The sequence below is a fragment of the Gopherus flavomarginatus genome, chromosome 2 (assembly GCF_025201925.1).
Source record: "Gopherus flavomarginatus isolate rGopFla2 chromosome 2, rGopFla2.mat.asm, whole genome shotgun sequence".
NCBI classification, from domain to species: Eukaryota; Metazoa; Chordata; order Testudines; family Testudinidae; genus Gopherus; species Gopherus flavomarginatus.
Genome location: NC_066618.1, coordinates 141525938 through 141552892, shown reverse-complemented (window position 1 = coordinate 141552892; position 26955 = coordinate 141525938). Strand labels below are relative to the sequence as shown.

The 26955-nt window shown below is 42.6% G+C and overlaps 1 protein-coding gene across 2 annotated transcripts in view; it reads right to left on the bottom strand.

Annotated features, from left to right (window-relative positions):
• Window positions 1-455: 455 nt before the first annotated feature.
• The window catches only part of FBXL7 (F-box and leucine rich repeat protein 7), a 348004-nt gene continuing 321504 nt past the window's right edge, over window positions 456-26955 (bottom strand). For both annotated transcript variants that reach the window (XM_050937500.1, XM_050937499.1), the window contains 2 exons: window positions 14108-14719; window positions 456-2845 (listed from right to left, as the gene is read on the bottom strand). In XM_050937500.1, the coding sequence (XP_050793457.1) occupies window positions 2109-2845; window positions 14108-14719 (1349 nt within the window). In that variant the 3' untranslated portion in view covers window positions 456-2108. The remainder of the gene's footprint in view (window positions 2846-14107; window positions 14720-26955) is intronic.

Genomic DNA, 26955 nt, shown 5'->3' with positions numbered 1-26955 from the left:
TATTGAGCCTGACCCTTGGTAGAACTGTACAGTCAATGGGGAACAGTTACTCATATCATTCAAGTGCTATATATTCTTATTCTCTTTATTTTTTAAGATCAAGAGAACCTTAAGATGGGTTTTAAACTAATGAAGGTTACCTTCAAGAACTTCTTGTTAACGTAATGATATACTCTCATTTGTTTCAAATACTTTATCACTCGCCAGCTACATTTTGAGATCAAGTCAGATCAAGTGAGCAAAGTGAGCAAAGGCAAATTATAAACAGATATCTGAGGCCATTACTACTGTCTCTTGTAATCTTTTCTGGAGGAAATCCTGAATTATAATTGACAGTGAGCTATTAGTGAAATGTCCACTCACATACCAATAAACCAAAGACAACTAAACTTTGGGAATATCTTAAGTCTCTCTCCCCATGCTCAGCCAGAAGTTAACTGATTAGCGCAAATGACCATCCATATTTGTCAGTTACCAATATTGCTTTATTTCTTGGTAGTAAATTAAGGCTTTATAGTGAGATTCACATAGTACAGGCCAATTGAAGACACTGGAACCTTAAAAAACCATGTAGCAGTATTCATTCAATTTAGCATAGCCAGAAAGGTAGCAACTTTTTATAAACACTTAAATGTCACTAATGAGACCTCGAGTGCAAATGGCTCAGCCAAATTCATACCAACCTTGAGAATGGATTCAACAGCTTCACTCTCCTTGAGGACAGTGAAGAGAATAGCTAGCTGGGATAAAATCCACTGTGCAACCTTCTGAGAAATCAGCTTTGTAAAAAAAGGAAGCTAAACTGATGTTAGTTGACATAAAATGGCACCACTCTCTAACATATACCGATTAGTGACAGAGTAGTAATGAGGAGCTGTAAGAGCTTTTCCCAGCAATCATTTTGGCTCCTACCCCTTGTCTCTTTTGGACAGTGTTATTTAATTCAGAGGAAACTGAAGGATGCTTAATGAGTTTGCCCATGAGACCACACTATCCTGCAAGTGAAAAAATGCACAAACTGACAAACGGAGAAGCAATATGCACAGGCTAAAGATCTTTTCTCACAAGTAGGACACATCCTGCCAGCTTTGCCTTTTATACATTGTGTGAGTGTGGCTACAGATTATTTCCTTAGTGATTATGTATGTTCTTAAACACATGGATTTTCATTTCATCTCAGTGACATTATTAATGTTGTCTGGAGATGATGCAGCTACTGTTCCATGAAAACCAAACAGATCGTTTTCCTCCTCACATCTCTCCAGCAGAGACATTTACAGTGATTGAGCCTAACATATGAATCAGTTGTCAATCATGTACAGGGGGCCTGCCTGAAAATATCATCACTTCTAATGAGTCTGGCTTTCAGATCTAAGGATTGGATGGGACTTGCCAGAAATAAGTGGGGAAGAACTTCCATTACAGTCTTCTGGCAACTAATCATGAAATGATCACATGCTCAGGGAAAGAAGGAGACAATGAATAGGGGGAAGCCTCAAAATTGATTGCATTGGCAAGAGAGAGCAGCTATAACAGTAACACCTGTTAGACTAACAGCCTTCAACCATATGAGGCAGTACTGATACTGCAATTCTTTGCTCAACAGTGGCCATTTCTTCAGTTGAAAGGAACATGGTTAAGCGACTTCCAAGAAGATGCTACTTAGACAAGGTGGTGTTGCATCAGCCATGCTGGAGGAATTTGGGGGGTGGGTTTCGAGACAAATAGTGCCTCTGCGGCTTCTTGAGCACAGCTGGAGCTCAGATTTAATGCTGCTGAAGTTGCACCTCAAAGGGAGTGATTATGTGCTATTCCCTTTGGAGAGCTAGTTCAGGCTAGTAAAGCGTCAGGGCTACCAGGGGTATAGCACTGCCATGGTGCTGTGGAGTACTCACTGCTTTTAGATTAAGGAAGCATCTCCACAGAGACCCAATCAAATAAAAAAGTGATAGTTTAAAACAAAAAATATTCTTTTTAAAAAACAAACCTCACCAGCACCATACAAGAAAGCTGACTCCCACGAGCCATACAGAGAAGAGCTAGGTACTGTATGTGGGAGTGTGTGTTTATACATCAATGTTTTTAATCAACAGGTGCAGAGTGTCCTTTCAGAAAAAAGCGGGGTTGGTGTGCTCAATAATACAGCGCTTGCAATGGCGTTTAACAAAACGAAGAGCGTCCACGGAAACCTCACAGTCCTGCACGTTCAGCATCTGCAGGTCAAAGCAGTTTGCAGCTACAATCTGTAGGCCCTGGCCTGTGATGCTCTCACATGACTTCAGGCTCAGGCGCTTCAAGTTGAAGCAGTTCAGGGCCAGAAACTCCAGGCCGGTGTCTGAGACCAGCGGGCACTTGCCAATATCCAACGATTTGAGTTTTGTGCAATTTTTGGCGAGGTACTCCACGCCATGGTCTGTGATGCCCTCGCAGCCCCGCGCATTGAGGTAGCGCAGCTTGCTGCAGTACTTGGCAATGTAACGGATGCCCACGTCTGTGATGCGACCGCAGTGTGCGATGCTGAGGTACCGCAGGCGCGACTCCAACTTGGCGATCTCCCGCATGCCGAAGTCGCTGACGAAGCGGCAGTCGCTCACGCTCAGCTCCTTGATGGATGTGCAGTAAATCATTAGGTAACGGAGGCCTTCATCGGTGATGCGGACGCAGCGGCGCAGGTACAGATGAGTGAGCTGAGTGCAGTGTGCGGCGATGGTGTGTAGGCCTTCGTCCTCAAGCACAAAACAGTCTGTCATGTCCAGGTAGCGGATAGAGATCTGTTTGCCATGTAATGGGGACAGCTTGATGGAGGCTTCGCGGGTCAAACTAATGCATGTCACTTTGGAACAGCCTACATGGAAAAACACAATGTTAATAAGTTGCAAACTCCTCTGGCAGGATGGGGGAGGTTGGCATGTAACTGCAGACCTCAACACACAGCTAGTTATGCAGGCATCTCAGTGCTGCCAGGCCTCAGAAAGTACTCTGATGAAACAGACACTAGTCCAGGTTCTGCCACAGCAGCCATTCATCTTAAATAACTCCACTGAAGTCAATAAAGTTACTCCAGTAATCTAAACAACACAAGAACCACAGAAGTGTGGTTTTTTCCATGTCCCAAATTAGGTCAGATCATGGCCCTCAATTTCTTTATGCAGGGACAGATTCTGATCTCTGTTACCCCAGCACAAATCCATTAATAGTTTTGGACAGCACGGGGAGCACATTGCACACAGTTCTCTGGACTGTGGCGACATCATCACTGATTTATTTAGGGCCTGTCTATGCTGCCCCTCAGTTCAAACTACAAATGTGAATACCAGTGTGCACCGAAGTGCTGCACTGTATTGCTCCCCTGTGGATGCTGTGGGTGCAAATTAAAAGGTCCCTAGGTTACATTAATGTTGCCCATTTCTGACAGGGAGATGTTAACATGAGCTAGTAACCTTTTAGTTTGTGCCTGTTGTGCAACATGGGGGAGCTACAGCTCAGCACTTTGGTGCACATGGCTATTCATACCCACCGAGTCCAAACTGTGGGGCAGTGTAGACATGCCCCCAATTGGTGTTTCAGCATCAGAGCCCATATTATGTTCAGGCATTGCAAGAAAAAAAAGGGAAACCTCCAGGCCCAGATGGGCTAATGTTTGGGGAACAGAAATGTATGATCTGCCCTACTGATGCAAATCGGGCTAGTAACCAGGTGACACCCATCTAACAACTGGATGACAATAATATTCTTTGTCATGGCATCTCACATTCAAACAACACAACCAGTGGAGAAAATCTGGAATATCACATGCAGCGCTCAAGTGCTAACCTCTTCCCTCTCCATTGTGATTCCCTTTCAAAGTACATTATATTAAGCAGAGGACCTTTTATTTCTTATTTTCCATAATAAATAAATAATAATAACGCAGAGCACTAACCACCAGGCCGCCAGCCAGCCATAGGACCAAACTCAGAGCTACCAGGAATTCAACCCAGGGACCAGCTTCAGCCCTGACATGAACAGGTGCATTTCTCCCATTTCCTCCTTCTCGCGGTCATGGGGAACTAAGGAGTGCAGCAGAGGAAGCATGGTCCTTCCCTGAGAGAGGGATAGGGTAGAGGAAGAAAGCACCAAGTGGCACCCTGAAGCCCATTAATTCTGTACTGACACATCTGGACTGCTTACGGGCAGAGTGTTCCATTCTACAGTCTTTAGCCAAGGAAGACAGGACAATGCAGCACAGGCCCTTTGGGGTGTGAGGAAAAGTAAAGCAAGAAAATCAGTGTAAATGCCAGGAGGAAACAAGTAAAGCAGGGAAATTAGAGGTGGCGTTAGAGCTGTAGGAACCTCAAAAATTGCCGGTTTGATTCATGCACTCATCATACTAGGTTTGCAGGATGAGTTTTGATTTAGACTTTTGCTTTCGTCAAACAGATGCAAAGTTTAGCTGAAATCTCACACAAAGTGCAAGTGGCAAGTACTGCACAGCCCAGGGGGAAGCTCTAGGACCTTGAGACAGGGAGAACCATTTTGATTAGTCAACAGTGTCCTCAGAAAATCAATACCGCCTTTTCCCTTTTAGATATTCTGGTTCATGTCCCTGCAGTTACTGGTCTGGTTTATAATGAAAACAAATGATCTAACCTGGAAGACTAAGAACAAACAAATGCGTGCAGACACGCACACACATACATACACACATACACACACACATGATGGATGCAAGGAGAGTTCCAAAGGGAAGCGATACAATTGGAGTTCAGCCACGTAAACCTTCCTTAGACTAGACAACAGAAGATGGCACAAGGGCCTACTCCTCCAGTTGGGTCTGCACAAGTGGATGCTGGCAACCTGGCAGAGCCCCACTTATGTCAGTGGAGTTTGGCATGAGCATGAGGGTCTGTCTGCACGAATCTGCCTGAAGGACAGTGGTATAAATGTGGACTCTTTACAAACAGATTAGGATTTATTTTTAAAATTAGGATAGTGAGAATGAAGGTCTGCAGACAGAGAGAAGGAGAAGAAAATTCTGCCTGCGGAATATTTGAGAAAGAGGGACATATGAATGAATAATGCATTTCTGACATGAAAATGAAAAGACTGAAAGTCTCCCTGCAGGGTTGGATTTACTGTACATGGCCATGTGATCACAGTTTTGACAGGCTCAGCATCTTCTTGTTGTCTAGTTACTTTGGCTACAGCATATGGTATTTGATGGGAAGGGTGTTTAGAATGGTTTCACCAGAAGAAAAGAGTGCATGTTGATTATAGACTGTTTTTTTAAGTGAAGTGACATTTTTCTGGGTCTGTAACAATTTTTCTGTCCCAAATAATAAAGATGTAAAAACAAACCTTCATACAGCAAGATTTTTCCATAGAGGAAATGTAACTAATTTAAAAGGCAGGAGAAACTTCCAAGTGGAATGTAAGAACCTTGGCCAGCATATGTTAGATAATAGTTTGCAGTCAAGCTCAAACAGCTCCTGGAGTTATCTGAGGCCTGCTAAAGGAGTGGATGTTGAGAGTTTATTTATTTATGTTGTGGAAAACTCTAATAGTTAATAGGGATGCCTGTTTTTGACATTAAAATACATCACTACCTCGATATAACGCCACCCGCTATAACACGAATTTGGATATAACGCGGTAAAGCAGTGCTCCGGGGTGGGGTGGGGCTGCGCACTCCAGTGGATCAAAACAAGTTCAATATAACACGGTTTCACCTATAACGCGGTAAGACTTTTTGGCTCCCAAGGACAGCGTTATATCGAAGTAGAGGTGTATTGATATCTTAGCAGTGCCAAAGAACAGACCTTAAGAACAAAGAGACAGGCTGAATAAAACATATGGAAGTGAAATTCTTTGAATTAATTCGGTTTTCTATTGGGTCAAAGAGATCTAGACTTTCACAGTCATATTGATAGACCATTTACTATGACCAAGACTGCCAAAGTCTCCAGTATGTCACACAGCACACCCACCCAAGCTTTCATGCTTGTTACTACACCACACATCATGTGTAGGCCCAAGCCTTTTTGTTTCAACTGCCCCTAGCATTTAATCACAGAGGAATCTCATTATTTTGGGCTAGATTTTTGCCAAGAGTCCATCAGAGTCCAGCTAGACACATTAGGTTCAGAGAGAGACTGCAGCTGTCAAGAGTTGCCAGGAGAACATTACAACCAGAATTCCTCCTGGGGGCCCCCAGGCAGCACATTCTGGTGTGTGTCCTGCATCAGCCTTGAAGAAGGAGCACTCTCGCATCTCTATGCTCTACTAGTGCCTCTCTCACTCTTGGCCCCTTACAGGCACTTAGGTTCCACAGGGACTTTAGGAGAGAAAAGCATCGAATCTCCCCATTAGGATCCCACCTAGTCCCTGTGTACAGGCTAAAGAGGGAGGGGGAACCTCTTTGTACCCTCTCCCACTTGTGCACCTGCACAGAGGCTGACCAGAATTTGACCCCTGACTCTTAAACATCACTCATGCAGAGCTGCACATTTGCAGATCACTTCTCCTATTTAGGCTGCAAGCTCCTTGGAACAGGAATCCCCTCTTACTCTGCTTGCAAAGATAAAAACATGAGGAAAGGGAGTGGATTATTGCTGAGAAGACAGTAGGAACTGTGGCTTGAATAGGAGCTGTCCATAGAGCTATTGTTTGTACAGCCCAATCTTCCCCTCCAATCCCTGGGGTATCACCTACAAACCCAACACATACTAATCCCCTTCTCTTCCCCTAAGCCCTGTTTCTCCCCTCATCTCCCACATGACCCTTCTGGGTCAGCGTGTCTCTTCCTGGTGACCCCCCCCAGAAACTCACAGGGGAGAAGCAGTTTCCTGATGGCCCAGATATTCGGGTAGCGGGCTACCTGTCCCTCAGATGATGGGGGCAGACCCAGTCCCATTTGAAATGGATGTAAAGAGAAATGGGAAACAGCAACTGGAAGGTCTAGGCTGGTTCCTAATGGTGACAAGAGATTTTTAAGGGAGCTTGAACTGTACATGAACCTGAATCTCTGTATGATCCACATTTGGGAACCCCAACCTGCAAGGCCCTGACAGCCCTGGAGACACACATTAGAGCAGATCTGACATTCTCTCCAGTAGAGGGCAGGCGCGCCCCCCCGGCTACCCCATCACCGCACTTGGATTCTGCGGTTCCCGGAAGTGTGAGCCGCCCTCCCACAGCTCCCCCCGTCCTGCTGCCTCAGAATTCACTGTTGTGAATTCACTAGACCACGCACCCCCTGGGGCAGGGCCAGTGTTGCGGGGCTGCTGCCGGTCTGGGGTCTCAGCTGCTGGCCCCGCCCAGCCTCCTGCTGGCCTAGGGTTTCGTTCACTCAACTGGCAGCACAGTGAGCGGGGCTGGCGGCCGGAACCCCAGGCAAAATCGGCTCGCATGCCAAAGGTGGCACGCGTGCCATAGGTTGCTGGCCCCTGCGATAGGGCCAGCAATTACCTCAGGTATTTTCAACTATGTGCGTGCACCCCAGGTTAAGAACCACTGCACTAAATTGATAAGATCTGCATTTTAATTTAATTTTAAATGAAGTTTCTTAAACATTTTAAAAAACTTGTTTACTTCACATACAACAATAGTTCATAGACATAGAGAGAGAACTTCTAAAACCATTAAAATGTATTACCGGCATGCAAAACCTTAAATTAGAGGAATAAATGAAGACTCGGCACACCACTTCTGAAAGGTTGCCGACCCCTGCCCTATCGGGTTGCATTTGGTTTGTTTAGATAGATGCATTTCACCTCTCTTTGCATATGCCAGCAAGTTCAGAGTAGTGTGCAAAGCATTTGAACAGTGACGTTACTCAGCAAGATCGTTACACAGCATGGCATACTGTCAAGCAGCCCTTCACACACCATAGGCTGGCAGTGAAGAGGAGGTCAAAATAATACTCAGCCGTCAAGAGGAAGGCGAAATAATGGGATCCTGTTTTCGAAGCACTTTCATAAGTACCCTATATAACAAACACTTTGAAAATTAATTTAGAAGCGGGCTCAAGTCAAACTCCAGAGAAGAATGCTCCTGAGGTCCAAAAAACAAAGGCTAGCTGAAGATGCAAAACCCAGTTTTGGATTTTAAGCACCCTCAAAGTTCAAGAGTATTGGTTCAGCCCTCTGTAGAGGTTAGGGCTATTCTGAAACATCTGATGTTCAAATACGATCTTTCTACCCACGGATATTATAACTAGTTAGTTTAATATTATAACCCTGCATTTCATGCATGGGTAATTTAAACCAAAGAGGCTAAAGGTTTCATATTAAGCAACACAATTACATCTTAGCTATTATGCTGACAATTAGTCAGACAGCTCCTGCTCACTTCCCTTTATTAAACCTCTTTCAGTTACCACCAACAGCCTTGTTTACTTACACTATTGTGGGAAAACCATGGAACTGACTGTACACAGTGTTGCCAAATGCACAATTTCCCCTGTTTGTTTGGATGTTTCATGCAGCAAGACAGCAAAAAAGAACATCTTCAAAATAGGAAGATATGACTGGAAGGCCACAAAAATTGGCAGGGGAACTCGGGCTCCTTTGGAAACCCCAGCGTTTGTCAGTTTCCAAAAATGAGTTAAAAGTAGCTCCTTGTTCTGCTCCTGCCTCTAAAGAAGTTGGGCACCTAACTCCTTAAGGCTCTGTTGTGTCCTTTTAAGGGACTTTCCAGTCAACTGGGATTTGCATCTGGGATTCTCCAAGATTACAGTGGGAGTCACTACTGGAGCCAGGAATGGAAGCGTTCTAATCTCTGCTCTCAGTTCACTGAGCAAGGAGACGTGTGGTCTGAGCACAGGACTGCACATCCAATTCACTGCATGCTTTTCCATTGCTCTTTGGACTAATCTTGCACCACTGAATGTAACTGGAATTTTCCTCTTGATTCAATGGTGATAAGATCAGGCTAATGTGTTATGAAGGCTTCACCATGGAGTCTGATGAATGCCATTTAAATGAATTATTAAAGCAAAGTTACAATAAAACATTAACCTACTACATTGTACATTACTTATTCAGGATCAGGTTAATACTCAAAGAACCTGGCTCAAGATTCTGGCCTGCTGGCTGGGGAGTCCCCCTCTCTGGACTATACTAAACGGGGGACAACATTTCTAAATACCTATCTTCTTTTTGGTACTTCTCTTGTGCACATACTTGGTGTGAAAGCTTTTCCATTACAAGGACAATTCATATTTACTATCCCACAATTCCATAGGAGGAGGGAGGGGGTCACATTTTTCCAGTAATGTGTAATACAATGTCTAGCTGCTAACAATAAAAAAGAAATTAATTTTACTGGCTTCTTTACTGGAGCATTAAGTAAGCAGGTCCAGGGATCTCTAGGAAGCTGGCGTTTTGTCATAAGAATCTCTTTCATTTCCTTGCAAGTGGTCATAGGGTCACAACCACCAAACGTGCAAGTATTTTTCCCTTTCCCCACAATCCCCCACAGAATGCCTCTTGGAAGCACAAATCTGATTGCTCTTAACTGGAGTCAAATGCCACCTATACAATAATTTATAAAAATTTTCTTTAGGAGCTACACAACTTGAAGAAAGTATATCCCCTTTCCAATATAGTGACCTGTTAATCCAGATCAATTTCTTTTTGTCCAAATCTGTCTCCCATCTTTTCATCTGGGTTTATGCCTATCAAAGCATTTTTCAATCAAAATTATATGCATCTTAGAAATTAAACATTTTGTTCTAACTTGCTCCTGGGCTAACTCCTCAAATGTGGTTAAGATCTATATAGAGCTGCCACATATCCAGATTTCACAATAAAATGTTTGATTTGTAAATACTGAAAATATGGGATCTTTATATTATTTATATTATTACATATCTCTTGGTCTGATTTCAAACCAGGACCCAGGAACAGCTGTCTGAACTGAGCATTCTCAGCTCCTACCTGCAACAAAGAGTAACTTTGAAATTTCCTAGGGATAAATTCCTGATTATTAATGCAAGTAAATAAGAGAGAAGGCCACTCTGACAGAAATGTAAAAAAATTGTCCAAAGCTGCTAAGGTGGTCTGGATGAAAAGGGGATTTTTTATTTCTGATCACCTACATTTCTTTTTAACGCAACAATTACTATGAATAGCTACATTTGGGCTCCAGTCTTATTTGAGTTATACCCCGTGTTTGAATGGTCGATTGTTAATCCAATTGATCTAATATTTTAACTGTTATGTGGTGAGTGCTATTTTTATGTCAGAGTGGGAGCATGCTCTACAGTAACAATCCTTACAAAAATAAATACAGAGAAACTAATGGTTGACTACATTTTATATTTGTATCATACTTTTTCTCCCAAGGCATTTCAATTAAACACACATTTGATCACTGAAGTGCAGACGCTTATGATTCACACCTCTAGAAATTAAGGCTCCCTATGTCACTTTCCATAAATTGTAGAGATTTAACTTGATCTTTAATGTCCATACAGAGTAGAAAGGGCCTCCTCTTTTAAGGTCAACCCGTAAGATTCCCCCTGGCTAAGCTGCATGGTATTTAGTTTATCTACCTAAAGAATGTGAAGGGCTGGGTTCACAATGAAGAGATTTGAATCAGTGGTATAAAAAGGCCTCTTGTGTGGCTCCAGTAACTTCAGCTGAATACAGGACTCTGGTAGCCAGAGTTGATGGCTTAGTGGCCTAAGCATCAGGTTCAAAATTGCCTTAGTTGCTCATTTACTTTGCTTGCACAAACATGCATAATAGCAGATTTCCCAAAAGAGGCACTGAAGTGTGTGTTGAAAGTAGAAAAGTGGGTGCATGTGGGCCTGAGAGAGCTGGTCTGGCTTCACTGTTGCCAACTCTTGTTAGTTTATCATGAGTTCCACAAACTTTTCTTTCTGAAACAACGTCCGGTTGAGCACTGGCTCACCAGGCAACTGCTTCTTCACCAGTACAGCTAACATTTGTACTGGCTGGAAATCAAGTATAACTGATTATTGCTGTAATCTTACTAGGAGCATTCAAGCAAGCTGATAAACTGTCACTTGTTTGTAATTTGATCTAGTCACCATCAAAAACATATGGAAGCATTTTTTAAAATGCCTGAGTGGTGAGGTTTGTAGGATATTTGCAAAGTTAATGTAAACCTCTTATACATAAGATTTCCTGACATTTTCATTTTATGGATGTTCCCATGATACTGTGTGAGTTTTATGATTAAAATAAGCATTTAATAATAGAATGGCCACCTGATATAAACTTCAGAGAGAATGCCAAGATAATTTTTTTTTAAAAAAACATTATTACACATATTTATCTGTGTACTTGCCTGTAACTATGTCTAGAACTCAGAGTTAAAAACCTCTTACCTGTGTTGCATTAATTATTACAATTCTTCATGCACTTATTTCAGCTGAACTCCTAGAACTTGGTCTAAATTCTACTCTTAATTGCACTAGTGTAAGTTCATGTACATCAATGAAGTCACTCCAGTTTTATACTGATGTAACTAAAGAGAGAGAAGAGACCGAATTCTGCTGTCAGTCAATCTTCTCCCCATATCTCGGACTGATTTACTATCAGTCTCTTCCTCCTCCTTTGGCAATTTCACTTCTTTGGATATAAGAAAATCTTCATCTGTAACTCTGGGCATTTGGAACAGTCCACCTGTTTTTAAATTTAGTATGAAAGCATCTGCTCATATTTGCATAGACTCTAGTTTTCCTTTCCTTCTGCTTTCATTTTTAACTGTAATTCTATTTAACTATGCAAAGTATGGTACACAGTATGTAAGAAGATGCTATAAAAATATAGTTGCCCTGTATTGTTCAGAAACAATTTTAAAATCCACGTTATTTTTTCAGTACCTATGGCATTCAGGCTAAATCCTAAAGTCATTCTTCTAATAAAAGATCCATCAGACCTGATTCTTAACTCAGACTGATGGGACTTCATTGGCTTTAATTAGTTTATGTGAGAGTTAAAGTCCCACTGAAATCAATTATCCTAATTTTGCTCTGAATAAAGGTTAACGGCTTTCAACTTCCACTGAAGTTAGTCGCAGGTGAAGCACTTAGGACCTCACGGGTCCAGGCCCCAGGGCACGGCCTGTGTTTACTTTTGTGGATCACTCAGTCTGGGGACAGGACAGGAAGACTTTTTCATTTCTAGTTACTTCCATTTCCTGGGTCACGCACACTAGTCCAATGCTGAGTATAAAGGACTTTAGCTCTGCAGATGAATGTTTAAATGAAACACAAGGCAACCCTGACTGACACATTTTATATTTCTAGTTCTATTTTTGTAGGGGATCTTAGCCACATTTTTCATCCTGGTGGACTCTGTAGAGAGAGACAATGCGGGTGAGGTAATATCTTTTATAGGACCAACTTCTGTTAGTGAGAGAGACAAGCATTCCAGCTTGCACAGAGCTCTTCAGGTCTGTGAAAGCTACTCAGAGTATCACAGCTAAATACAAGGTCTGAACAGATTGTTTAGCATAAGTAGCTAACACATATTTCAAGTGACCAATCAACCATTAACACACTTCCAGTCATAAAGGTGGGGGGGAACAGCTGGGGGGTTGTTAGTGGGTTAGATTGTTGTAATAAGCTATAAATCCAGTTTCTCTATTCAGTCCATGATTTTTAGTGTCTAGCAAAGTTATGAATTTAAGCTCCCTGCACAGGGAACTTAGTGGAGCAGGGAGCTGATAGGGAAAGCTGATGGGGTGCTGTCGGTCCACCCTGGTTCCAAGACCCCATCAGCTAGCTCCACCGGGCTGCTCTTCCTGCAAGCAGTGGACAAAGCAGGCGGCTGCCAAGCGAGGTTAGAAGGGAGCATTTCACAAACTTTAAACGAGCATGTTCCCTAATTGATCAGCAATGTAACAATGACACAATGCTAACTGGACGACTTTAAGTGAGGAGTTACTGTATCTGCAAAGGGTGTGTGCCTTTCAGCAAGGTCATTGTCAATAGGCTGTGTGGGTCTGATTCTTTGTTGTCTTGAACCTCTTCCAACTGAGCCAAACACACTACTATTCTGAACCACTAGCAGCAATGTAAGTAATTGCACAACGCGCATGGCAACAGGGAGTCAAGTCCTGTGCTCACCAACAGGTCAAAAGAATGCCATCAAGACACCCTGCGACCCTGGAGACAGATTTCATCTGCGAGAAGGGCAGTAACATTCAAATCACCAGTTATAACCCAGAACACCAGAGTGAAATAAAATCAGAGTCAATGGGCCTGATTTTCCATGGCCACGTGCCTGGTGCAGTCATTTATACCTATGGAAAGTGGGTGAATTGCTATTCTGAGGGGGTAGCACTTTACACCATTTTGCTCAGCTCCCTATTCAGTCATTTATGTCTGTGCAATGGGTAAGCTGAACCAGTTAACTTAATTCAGCCCTGGACTACACCCAGTGCAGTTGTGGGATCATGCAGAGGGTCTAACTCAGTGCTGAATTTAATCCGCCTGCCTCCATTGAGGCCCATCCTCCAACTCAAGCTCTGATCAATGCACAGGGGGAGCAAAATTCCCTATGGTTGACCTCTAATGACAACCTCCTGCCCCCCGACAGAACATCTGGGGACCATCAGCAAAGGCATCTCTGTTGCTCAAAACCATTGCAACACCACATCGAAGCTAACGCGGTCCCTAATGTACATTAGTCAAGTCCCAAACAAAATTAGGCAGTGCCTAGATGTCAAAACGTATCCCGAGCTGTGGGTCTTGGCCTTCCAAACTTCACTGTCCTTACCTCAGGGCTATATAGCTTTTGTGCTCCTAGAAAGCCCAGTTGCTGCTCTACCCATCCTTAAAGAGGGTATAGTGTGCACTCCTCACTGTAGAGGGCCAGCTGTGCTCGCTGGTTCAGAGGGAGAGGTACGGAAACAACTCCTGCAGTACAAAGACTGCCACTATACCCTGTGCACTGATACAATGTGATGAGGAGTATTAACACCTAGATAGGTAAGACAAAAGGGGCGGGAGGAGGGGCTTGTCTTCTTGGTGCAGCTATAGGGGCCAGGTTATTCTCTGCCCCTCTGTGCCTTATCTCCCCCTTTTCACTTCTGCACAGGATTGTCCTGTCTCTCTCAATCTAGATTATATTATTTAAATACTTTCACTTACCTGACACATCCAGGTGCTCAAGGTTTGGACACAGTGACACCACATCAAAGACTGCTTCATTGGAGATGTTGTAACAGCCTGACACCTCTAGCCTCCTCAGTTCTGGACAGCACTGGGCAATGGTGTAGAGTCCTCTGTCTGTGAGCCGCCTGCAGCCACTAACAATTACCGTCTCCAACATGAGACATACATTTGGCGTGTCCTGACAAAGCCTCCGGGTCAGCACTTTAAGAGCCCTGTCTACGTTGATTGTTTCGCCTGTCAGGCGAATAGTCCTCCAAAGACGTGGGTCCCAGGCAAGGTTATACCAACGGCGACACACTCGTGCACAACGGCACAACTGGTTGGTAGGCAGGAAAGAGAAAATTTGGATCATGGAGTGGTCTGGGAGACGGTCTATGTTGGCCTGTTCTTTCTGCTGTCTGGATGCCAGCCGGATGAGAGGATGAGTAAGGCGGGTTGGAGGAGGTGAATGGACCATAGCAACTGTCTCCCCGGTGACTGAGGATGAAGAAGTGGAAGATCCTCGGCCATTTTGGAAGCCGTGAGAATTCTGTGGACATATTAGCGCTGGGCTGGGTGTGCTGAGTGTCCGCATGCTCAGGTCGGAATCTGAAAGATACCAAAGCACAGAACAGTGTCCATTTATAGCATTCAATAGCAATTACAGTATTTTTTTTGAAAAATAGATTGACCCTGTTTTTAGGGAGGCTTGTCCCACCTACCAATATTGCAGGCAAGAAACTGTGAGCATGATTAATGGCACCTCTCTGAGACACACTGTGATTTCCAGGTACAGCCAGGGTCAATGGTTAGACATCTAAATGCAATACATCAGCAACACTGGATGCCATTTAAATGTAACCCCTGGTGTATGACCTCTCCTGTCCCACGCAACAATGAAACTCACATTCTGGTGTTCTGAACTGTAAAAAATAATTGAACACACACACTTGCCAATCTTTCACTGCTGGCTTGAGCTGTGTGGCACTTGGTAGTTTCAGTTCACAGGGATTCATTTCCTTCAGTGTTGGTTCATGTAGTTTCACGTCTCCTGAGCTTTGCTTTACGTTTCCATTTGGTTCAAAACTTGAAAATCAGAGCTGGCAAGTTTCACTGTGCTGGGGGCCAGAACCCAGGAATTTTGACTGCAAGTTCTCTCTTGCTGTATGTTGTTGCACGGAAGGAGAGTGCCGCGTCCCAAGTGAGGTGTATTGGGTGAAAGCACTGGCCCACACTGCATGCTCTGATAGGGTTGTAGGTGCCCTGCAGACAAGTAAATGGTACTTGAGAGCATTGATTACATGACTGTTTCACCGCTCTGAGGATTTCAGTATGTCTCAGACTCTGCCCTCCTGTCTGTTATCAACACATCCTGAAGAGATACTTCAATTCTTCAAAGGTTTGTTTAAAAAATGTAAGTTACCCCAATGCAGAACTTGATGCAAGAATTTTCAAGCTTGCATGTGTAGAACTGGGTGCCTAATTTCGTGTTTCTACATGAAACAGTTAGAAATGCTGATCATCCTGCTGAAGTCAATGGGAGTTTTGACTGCTCAACACCTTTGAAAATCCAGTCGCTTAATTAAGTGCCAAAATATGAATGGGGAGGGGCTAACTTCAGGCCTCTAAGTTTGAAAATTTTGTCCTTTCATTTTATGGGCGCCCTTTCTGCTTGCTATGCCCTCGTAAATCATTTGCAACAATGGAAGTTCCAGACGTGTCTCCTGAATAGAGTATACCCCCTACACCTAAACTTAATATTCTTCATCTTCAGATCTGCTCCTCACCTCTGGTGCGGAAGCCTCCATATACACACCTAAATCCCCAAGAGTAGCTCAGAATGAGATCACAGGATTGTGTTCTTGCTCAGACATGATAACCGGGAGAGCTATTACCAAGCTATTGAACCCATAACGAATTTTTTGACTAGACTGGAATTCTTCTGGCAGCTTAGTGGCACACTTTACAGCAGTATTTCAGGTCCACTGTTCAGTGCATACTGATGAGGGGGGGAGAAAAAGCAGGTGAGTCCCAGAGCTTTTTGCCAGTAAAATCTTGGAGAGCCTTTCACTCGAGTTTAATCTCTAATGAAGCACTTCACCATAATCACATGCCCTCCACTCTGTACAGTATTCTAGGGAGGGACACAAAGAATTATCTAAACCCACAGCAGCATTCTGAAACTTCTCCTCTCCAATATTTACTAAGTGCTGGCCTACAGTTTGAGTCACTCTAAGATAGGATTTAATGACAGTGTGGCACCCGTAAATACAATTCCAAAAGGGCAATTTAATGCACACATGGCAATTTTCAACAGTTTCTCCCCAGCTAGATAATTGGCTGTTTTATACGGGCACTTTTTTCAATGCACTGTTTGTTACAGCCCTGGAATACATATTTACATTTTGGTGACCTTAGAAAATCAAAATTTACAAAGCAGTCCTGCACTTTTTCCCTTTGATTACCAATGCTTTTGTGCAAGATGCTTTTTATTATAGCCTTGTTCAGAGCCCAAGGATTGTTTGCTGCCATAAAAAAAAATGAAGTTTCTTAATGGTCATAAAAAATCTCAGAGGAAGGCTGGGCCAGCAGCAGAGCTATAAAAGCTAACATGAAGTAGGGGGAGAAGCAGGTGTGCACTTTGGGAGAACTTCCTTAGTCCATTAGGAAGCTCTGTTTTATTTCAAAAGTTTTTGGTTTTTATTTCCTTCCTAATTAATTTATAAGTTGTAGGGAATATATGTAAATAGAGATGAACCAAATCAAAAACTAGTGTCTGAACACCCATGCTTTAGTGAGGATGTGTAATCCCTGAACTTTAGTCAGTTGGACACAGAGGATGCATTTGGGATCTAACCAAAGCATGACATCCCCAAATATGCAATCATTGAAATCTAGCTTCTCTCTCTACATTTACAATCTGCCCCTATTCTGATAAGACGACTTAGCCAAGATGGTCAGGAACACATCATCATACTCCGTGGGTGTCTCTAAACCTTCAACTGCCAGAAGCTGGGACTGAATGACAAAGGATGGATTGCTTGAAATTGCCCTGTTTTGTTAACTCCTTCTGAAGCACCTGGCACTGGCCACTGTCAGAAGACTAGTGGCTGGCTAGATGGACCATTGGGTCTGCCCTAGTATGAACATCACCAACAGCCTTGAACTCTTTCTTCTATGTCCCACAGCAATCCAGCCTTCAGGGAATTGTCATGTTCCCTTCAGCTCCTCTTGCAAATACTGCAGGATCAGGCGCTCCATGCTTGCAATGCTCATAGCAATAGTGCAGGGCACTGCAGGCTCCAGGCTTCTGTCAGAGATGGCAGACAGCAAGGAGGGACATGCGAGTTTACAGGGATTTTGAAAAGAGGTGTGAAATATTATGGGCTGCAGATGGAAGTTATGGGATGGAGAACACTGCATTATGGCAGGTTGACCCCCATGTTCCCAATCCCACTGGTTGACTCATTTTGGTCCCATTAGGCATTGCAAAAACTTCCCAAAACACACAGTGCTGGATGATGACGAGTTGCACAGTGGGATACCGACCCACAGTGCATTACCCTCTGCACTCTGATACAAGCACTCCTGGTGAGGACACGCACCGCTGACACAAAAAGAATAGCGTTTACACACACAAGTGGCGTAATACTCCGGAGGCTGTATGTTGATGTAACTTAGATCGACATAATTTTGTAGTGTAGACATGGTCTAAGTTTCAGAGTTACAGCTGCCAGACAAATAAGGGTGCTCAATGTTACTTTGAGATAACTGAGTGTTACTTTAGGTGCAGTTACTGCATGACATCTTTAGTTCTCTTTTTGGGGAGTTTCATCCTGAGTGTTTATGTCAGTGATCCACAATGGGCAAGCCATTAGCAACTTTTACCATAATAATAACAATACAACCTCTATTTTAAGGGCTTGTCTACATGGGAAAGTTTTACCATTTATACCAGTGTAATTAAAATCGATATGCGCTACCTCCGATTGAATTCCAGAATAAGAGTTGCTTTTTTTTCTGCTTTAGTTTAAACTGCTTTCCAAGTGACATAAACTAAATTGAAAAAAGCAGTCTTATGAGTCATCCTGCTATAACTCTCTGGGTTAAAATTCACATCTTAGGGCTCATCTAAGATATACTAATATAAGCCAAGTTTTTTTCATTCATAAACTGCTCTAAATATATTGTTGTTTGCACTTTCTTTCACCAATTGCAGTTGGTCCAACAAAAGATCTTACTTCACCCACCTTGTCTCTCTAAATATATTAAGAACTGATCCTTGCACCACCAGAATCAGAGAGTTAATGTCAAATAGCATTGAAAGTGAAATAATTGCTCTAGTTTTTATTAAGCAAATAAATTTTTCCTTCTGAGAATGCATTTGTGAAAAGCTGGAACTAATTCCTCCCCTCCTCTCCCTCTCCCATTGATTCTGTCCCTTGCCACTTGGCAAGCCTGATTTTTCTTCCCATATTTTGAACAGAGCTAAAAATACCATGGCTGTTGTTGGTTAGAACACAACAGTAATCTACATAAAAATCTACACACAAAAAATCTTCAGCAGCTCTATGGGTGAGTTTGTACGGCCATCCCTAGCCATTTTGGTGCCCTACACAGCCCCCCTGCCTTGGCTATGGGGGGGAACTGCCCCCCAGCAGTGAGGCTGGGAGCCAGGGGAGCAGAGCTGGCTGGGGCCGGGTTGCTCCACTTACCACGCAGTGAGTGCAGGGTCCGGCCCCTGCAGCAGTCCTCCGGGGAGTGGGGGCGGGGCTTGGGTGAAGCAGGGGTGGGGGCTTTGGGGAAGGGGTGGAGTGGGGGCAGGGCTGAGGTGGAGCAGGAGTGGGAAGATTCACCTTTTAAGATTACAACAGATGAGTAACTTCAAGTCAAGTTACTTGACATAAAATTATGGGAGAGATGCATTTTCAAAGTATCTCCAGTTTGTTCATGTGGATCAAACCCAAAACTTTAAGTGAACCTGCAGGCTCATGCAAATTAAACATACAGGGTTTGCACAGCCCTAAGCCAGATGAAGTCCAGAAGGAAGAGGAATGTTTGTGTCTTAGCAACATTGAAAGATGGAAAGATGTGATCATATGATTGTGCAACTGAGATGAATTTTATCCCCAGTTGGCTACAAACAGTATTCTGCAGCAAACATTCAACTTCCCCAAGAATGGATCCTCCAGCATATTTTCCACTTTTCCTCATCAGAAAATCATACTGTGTGAAATGTAGTGTTGTCTTCCAGGATCAAATCCTGCCTGCTTTAAAACACAAAACACTCAGTGAAGTTATGGGGACTATTGAATGAAGAGGGTGAGCAGAATGTGGCCCTCAAAACTTTAATACTGACAGAGGAGATTAGTGGAAAGGAGTAAGCTAAACAGTGGAAGATGGAAAGGCTGAAGGAGGCTTAAAGCTAAGGCTCAAGCCACAGTTAAAACTGTTGTGCTCCACTCTAAACACTGTGATATTTAGATGCAAAGAATTATTTTAGCTGACTTTGCACTTAGTCTAAATGTGAGTCACCCTCCTTGAAATAGGCCGAGGGTTTGGTAAACATAGGATTAACCTCTAATTCTGGAAAAAAAGAGCCCTCAAGATTTAGGTATGGTAATGCAGATGCCCAGAGCAAGGATCTCTAAACAAAGGGAGAGGAAGGTATGAAAGTGAGTTCCACGTGAAACAAACAGCCCAAATTGTAGCGGTCTGATCAGAGGAAGACTATTTTGGCTTATTTGGTCCAGCTGCTTCCTCTAGCCCACAGGTGACCTGGGTGGTTTTGCAGCGGTGGTGACATGCAGAACAGAAATGTTGACCCGTGTAATGTCTGTATTTTAATGCCTCAAACCAGCAGTGTAATTGAGTGGATTGGTTTAATCTCCAGATACCATCTTTCCTACTATTCACATGAATGTATATGCCAGGCCTGTAAGGCAGATGAAAAAGGGGAAATAATACCTACAATGGAAAAAAATATATACACCCTTATTCTGCGAAGCAGCTCTTCAGGTTTTTATCCTATGCTCATCACAAAGGTAGCTGAGCACCTAAACCACAACAATTAGAGACTACAACTGAGGCTACTGACCAAGTAAGGTTATTCCAGGCTTCTATCTAAAGGTATTCACCTCCTGCCTGACACTGCTACAGACCCCTGCAATTTGAGAGGCATGGCTGTAACTGAAAGCTAGATCGGGGCACCTGCTCTATATCAGATCTATTTATACTGCAGTTTCCTGAGTTTATTTTCCTTTTCAGTTCTGAAACTGATCCATCACACCTGCTAGTAGGCTGCCAAATATTCTCCTTTTAGCTAGCAAACACCATATTTTTCTGGTTGTTGTTTCTTTCCTCCTTCCTTTTGAAATGTGGCCAAATTGCAAAAAGCCTTTCAGAACAGAGATTTTTCTGGTAGCGGAGTAGGTCTCTAGAGACTTTGTACAAGCTATGAGACACCACAATTTTTCCAAATTTTAACTCTTTGTCTCCAGCCTCAAAACCATGCAATGCCACCCCTACCAAAGAATTATATAGGACTGTTTTAAGAATCTTTAAAGCCATCCTTAATGAGATGAAGGAGTCATGGCTAACAATAAAAGTTCCTTCTTCAGGAGAGAAGCACGCTACCTCCTAAATTTCCAACCCAGGGATTAAGAGGATCTCCATTATGGCAGGTCAGGATATCACTCCAGTCTGACTGGTACGCAAGAATCAAGAGTAAATTGCAGCTTAAGCATTATAATTCAGAGATGTGGCACCCCGGAACTCTAGAAAAAATCCTCCATCTTCAAACCCTCAGCCAGACACAGAGTCTGGTTTACTAGGCTGAGGGTTTGAAGATGGAGCTCCTTTTCTAGAGTTCTGCTTTTCTCTCAAAAACTGCTCAAAGTGCTGAGAACTTCCTGTGAGTCACCCTCAGTCCATGTCTGCCTTTGAGAGTAGCACCAGTTCAGCACTGGTGGCCAGCAATTCATGTAGCTCATCAAGCTCTAAGTGTAGACAAGGACAAGCTGGGGCTTGGACCAACTGAGTGTGCAGCAGAGGAAAAGTCTCTGCTAGTTCAATTGATCTATGTGTGCCGTTGTGTATATTTAGCAGTCAGCATTGGTGCAGCGTTGATTGCTGACTACAGAATACTGAATTGGGGTTATTACTGCGCCTAGACCAGAACTTTGAGGGTACTCAGTGGAAATTGAGGGTGCTCGGCCCCTTTCATGATATATTTTGAACCTTGTGGAATCAGGCCCTTAGTCCTCAACTCACTCTCTTCATTATGTGTATTTGGCAATTACAACATACAAATCCCACAAGAATTTGCATATCAGGGATCCTCCCTTTTAACATAAGGGCTAAAGTATCTCTTGTTAAAGCCCCTCAGGTTGAAGGCACATGTTCTCCTGACCAATGAACTCAACTACTAGAAATCTGCTCGGTTCAACAAGTTAACTTTTTCCGCTAAGAGACAGAAATCTCCAATATATCCTAGCTCATTCAGATGTATTTTTCTCTTAATTTCATTTTTTATATACAAACTGCACAACGGTGGGTCTAAAAATGAAAAGAAAGTGAAGGGAACTTAATGCTTTGAAAAAGGGCTGGATTGACAACCATGGAGATGGAAGTGTTCATTTGACACCGACCCCCCCCCAAAAAGGTGTAGGTGCAAGCAGTTTGAATGTTAGTTTCCTACCATGTCACATTAGATTTACAGTATCCTGTATTTGTGTGAATTTCAGTAACTTCCCAACCTCTCAGAACCCATGACATGTAATTTCAAGTTTATTTACTTTATGTTACAACAAATATTAAATGAGTGCAATTAAAAATAACTCACTGTGATGCTGATTTATCAAAACTGTATATGGATTTTTCTTCTATTCTTGTCTTAACTGATTTTATGCTACTGCAATGTCATTCAATAAAAATTAATATTAGAAACTAAGGAACATTTCCACAAACAGGGTGCATATCACTTAAAAAGTTTGAAAAAACATTATCTAAATATCCTTCAGCATATATCTCAGCCTATTATTTTTCATGTCAATTTAATCCACGCTGGAGCTACAACTGTATCAAACACCATCACAGATGTTTGGTGGAATATGTAGATAATACATATGTCCTGAGGTGTAGTATTGCCAACCCATGGAGTCATCTTAACAAGTAGGTTTAAACTGTGGGCATGTGGAATCAGCCTTTGAAATAAAGACAAGTTTGGAGATCCTGATAAAATAAAATCCAATAAAATCTGGCTCCTTATTGAGCCAGAGGAAAAGATCCTCCATACAGCATAACTTTACCTGCCAATGTCCCCAGCCTGCCAGAAATGAAAAGCAAAGTAATTACCCTCTTCGAACAGCATGCGTATGATATTATTTGGAACTATCGCACTCTAGTTCTGAGCCTGACTGTAAAAGGTTCTAAGCACCTCCAGGGATGACTTTCATTCAGTTCCCATTGACCGCAGTGGGAGATGAAGGCTCTTAGTGCAGCATTACAAGATTAATCTTCACCACAAAGTTAACTCAAGTTGAAACTCGAGTGTTGCACCTAACTTGCATTCTGTTCACACACAGAACTCCTTGAGTGTGATGGGGCTGGTAATCGAGTTAGCTGACCCATCTGGGGGAATAGGTTAGAACTCAAGTGAGCACAACCGAGCTGTTAACAAAACAACTCTGCAGTGTGGATGCAGGCTAGTGCACTTGAGCGCTGCAAGTTCTCCAATGGCTTCACATGATTCCTACCATGTGGCCAAACAAGTTCTCCCCCAATTCATAGTGTACATTCATAAAACATCTCAGGTTACTACAGTGCAAAGCATTATGGGATTTGCCCTTATTAGTTTTAGTGCCACACATGAGTGAGTGCAGCTCCAGCGAGGGCACAGCAACTCAAGGGTTACATCACAGTGTAGACAATTCCAGTTAACTCTGCAGTGAAGGCCAACCCTCAGCAGCAGTTCAGAATCATGCATTTGAAAATGTAGGAGACACAAAAATTAAAGCTTGTGAAAGGTGCCAGGATGACAACCTTCATGATTACTTAACAGAATGGGTCCAACGCCATCCACAGTAGTACAAGTTTCCCCACACAGCCCTGGCAACATGATTAGCTCTGTTCTGGATGGGATACTTCCTGGGGTAAAAGGGTGGTTCAAGTCTCTGGTCTTTTGGCTACTGTTTGGGCCTTGGACGCTCTGCTGTGAATGGCAATTGTGGCATTTTATTTTATTTGCAGCAACCAGTCTACTGGAAATTTCAGTCTAATTACCATCTGTCCACCCATCTAGGTACTTATAGAGCTCTCACTGCTATAGTATTTGAGCATCTAATGATCATCAAAACTTTTCCCAGAGGCCACTGAACAGTCTTCAGATGATACTGGCTTTTGGTCAGGGTTCACTTGTTCTGGATTTAAACGAGTGACCCCAAGGTGAAAGGCTCTGTAGCCATTAATAATCCGAAGAGCCTTCCAATCTCTTCTCCTAGGAACCTTGCAGAAAAGAATATACTGTAGATAAATTTGAAACAATCCAGAGAGGGAGGATAAAGGAATGATAAAAAGATTAGGGTACATGAACCAAGTTGAAAGGCTACGAAAACTTACCATTCGCCGCTTGATGGAAAGGTGATTAAAAAGGACTGTGCTAACTCACATTATTGCTTCAAATATTTGTAGATATGAGGTAGGGGAGCGATTATTTACAATGCTTGAAAATGGAGATAGCAAGAAGCAACAAGTTTCAAACTACAAGTTACATGTTAAAATTATCAGCAGTATGAGCAACTCGACAAAGGCACAATCTGCCTAAAGAGGGAATTGGGGTGGGCTGTCTGGAGCTGTTTAGCAGGCAGCTTGATAAAACAAATGAGGAACCAGTCTAGGAGGAAAATTGTGCTTTATGTTGCTGTTTAGACAAGATGACCCAAGAGGTCTTTCCCAGGCTCTGTCATCAACAAGAGATTACTATTTTTTTTGCCAGCCTAGCTTTTCTATCAGACACTACACACAAAGCTTTTATTATTATTTTTTTAAATGCAACTCTTCATTGAAAAATGTTGACACATAAAGGTAGGATGTAGGAAAAGCAAGGGGCAGGGATATGGTAATCAAACTACGTACCCAAAGGAACACTGATGCTGTGAACCAGATTCTTCCCCAATGGAGCTATGCCAGTTTACACCTGCTCAAGTTTCCCCATCTAGTTTGCATAAATATTTATTTTAAGCTAGAAAGTGACACATTGGTTACAGTTTTCCAAGATCAGTAGAGTACCTTTCAGAATGGACTTCTATAATCTCCATAATCAGATCATATTTCAAAGATGTCTAAAATGATTCCCCCTCTAGGGTAGACAGAAGATGAAATTCACTCCAGAGCACAAGGCCCACACAAGGTCACATAAGACTCAAGTTAAATGGTACAAGATAACCTCTGCCCTTGTGTGAATTTTACCTAATCTTCCTCCCCCACTTTGGCTGGAGTGTGCTGAACACTTTGATAATTCTTGTATAAATAACAATGATACAAATATGGCTGGGAGATCATTTATCAAATGGTTGTATGTTTGACCAGTTCTGAACTAGTTCACAGAAACTTCTGAGTGACAGATTCTGTTGCATTGTTCTTTGGGCTGTGGGGCCATTTAATTGCTGTGTAGACTTCCAGGCTGGAGCCTGAGCTCTGGGACCCTCACAGGGTCCTAGAACCAGACTCTAGCTAGTGCTGGAGCTTTCCAGTTATACAAGAATGGACCGCTGCTCCTGACTCTTTGATGCTCATGGTCATAGAGTGAGGTCAGCCAAGGAGTACAACAAAGGGGACTTTCTATATAATTCAGCAAGGTTCACCATACAAAGCATGGAGAAAATGGGTTTTAAGGAGGGACTTAAAAGTGAAGGAGACAGGGGCCTAGTACAGGAACTCTCAATCTTCCTTTGTGTGGACCACTAGAGTGATGTGGACCCTCCTCCTCTTGCTCTCTCATTCACAACTGCACAACCCACCTCTCCTCCAAGTCACAATCACATAACATCCTCGTGGCAACTAAAGAGATAGTTTACAGAGAAAAGTAACATAAGAAAATAGTCAGTGTATTTTTAGCAGCTTTTAATGTATTTGGAAACAAGGAGAAGAGCCAGCACCATGTGACCATAAAGTAAAACAGTCACAATTTTAGCTTCTCCAATGAGATTAAAAATAGCTTATATTAGGAAACATTTCAGAGACCCACAATGACTTCATATTTTCCAAACTCCTGATTTACAAGCTGAGAGTCCAATCCTGTAGGGTGCCAAGTGCTTCCTGAGAGGTACAGAGCAACTTGCACTGCCATTGGCTAATGGAAATTGAGCACCCTCAGCATCCAGCAGGATCAGAACTTCTCAGTCTATGTTAAGTCTGCAATTTTTACTGTGTTGGTACAGTCTAATTGCTATAATTCTATTCATGGCAAGAGTCATGTTTTGCTAACATTATTGATAATTGCCTGTAAAGCATACCTCTCATTTTACACTGCTGAATTAGATTCCACAAATGCCAAGTTTGTGTCTATTTATAGCATAGGTCAAGTTCCCAGGAAGCATGTAGCACATACAGTAACACAATGCTGAAAAAGCATCAGTAAGTGAGCTCCTGTGTTAACGAAAGAAGAGAGGCTGCTAAATCTGGTCCATTATTATTAAAAGTGGTTTCAGTTGCATTTACTGATTCCCTAATCTTTAATTCAGTTTAGATAACATCCAGTTCAAATGCCAGTTGGTGACCATATCTTTTTGTGTATTAGACACCATTTTGGAAATTATTATTGCAGTTTGGAGGGAACTGGGCAATTCGGGGAGGCGGGTTGATAAAGAAACGTGGAATCTTTCACCATTTAAAATCACATCTAATTTGAAAGTAACAGCTTTCACTCACTACTTCCTGGCTGTTCCTTAGCCTATGTGAACAGGTAGCTGCATCACAAACCACCATCACTAATTGGAACGCCGGTTGACAGTCTCAGCAAAAACCAAGGAAAAAGTAACCAAACAGACCAAAGCATCACCTTCCTCTGTTGGTGAGGAAATGCACAGATGCTTACATGCTACACAGGACCTTGCAGCTCCATAGTATTGAATTTCTTGGTCCAGATTCTGATCTTACACCAGTGTAATTCAAGGGCTAATTTTAAGATGATTCAACTCCACGCACTCAGTGAGAGAACAGGCTTAGGTCTTTTGTGAACCTTTACCTGTTCACTTGCACATTGCAGTATAGTAAAATGGAACACTTTAAAATGAATTGAAAGCTGGGAAATGAGGTGTCAAAGAGAAGCCTGGAAAACTTTGGGCTTGTCCACATAACAATACTGGTTTAGAAACAGAGTTAAAGTGGTACAACACATTTGTATGGACACCGTTCTACTAGTATTAAGGTTTTCATACCAGTATAGTTTATTCCTATCCATGCTGGCCTTTCATAGGCTGGTGCAGAATACTAATGGGAGGGCAAACTGGGATAAGTACCTCCATAGATGCAGATTATTTGAGCTGTAGGTTGGTGGAATGACTTTTGCTCTTATTGAATAATAGTTTCCCCTTAAGGAAAATGGCTATTCGTAGGTAGTTAGCCTCGTCAACTTTTTGTAGCTGTAGTTAAAATCAAACAGGCTTTAATATTGCATTGCCACTTTGTTTATTTCTACAGTTGTCTCTATTGTCTCACTACCTTTTAAAGAACATAAGCTTGTATTCCGAAATGATCTCGTTTTCTACAAGCTATCGAGATCATCTGAAAAGCATGTGATGAGAAAATGCTTCAGGAGTCAGGATGGATAAAATTGATAGAAAGAC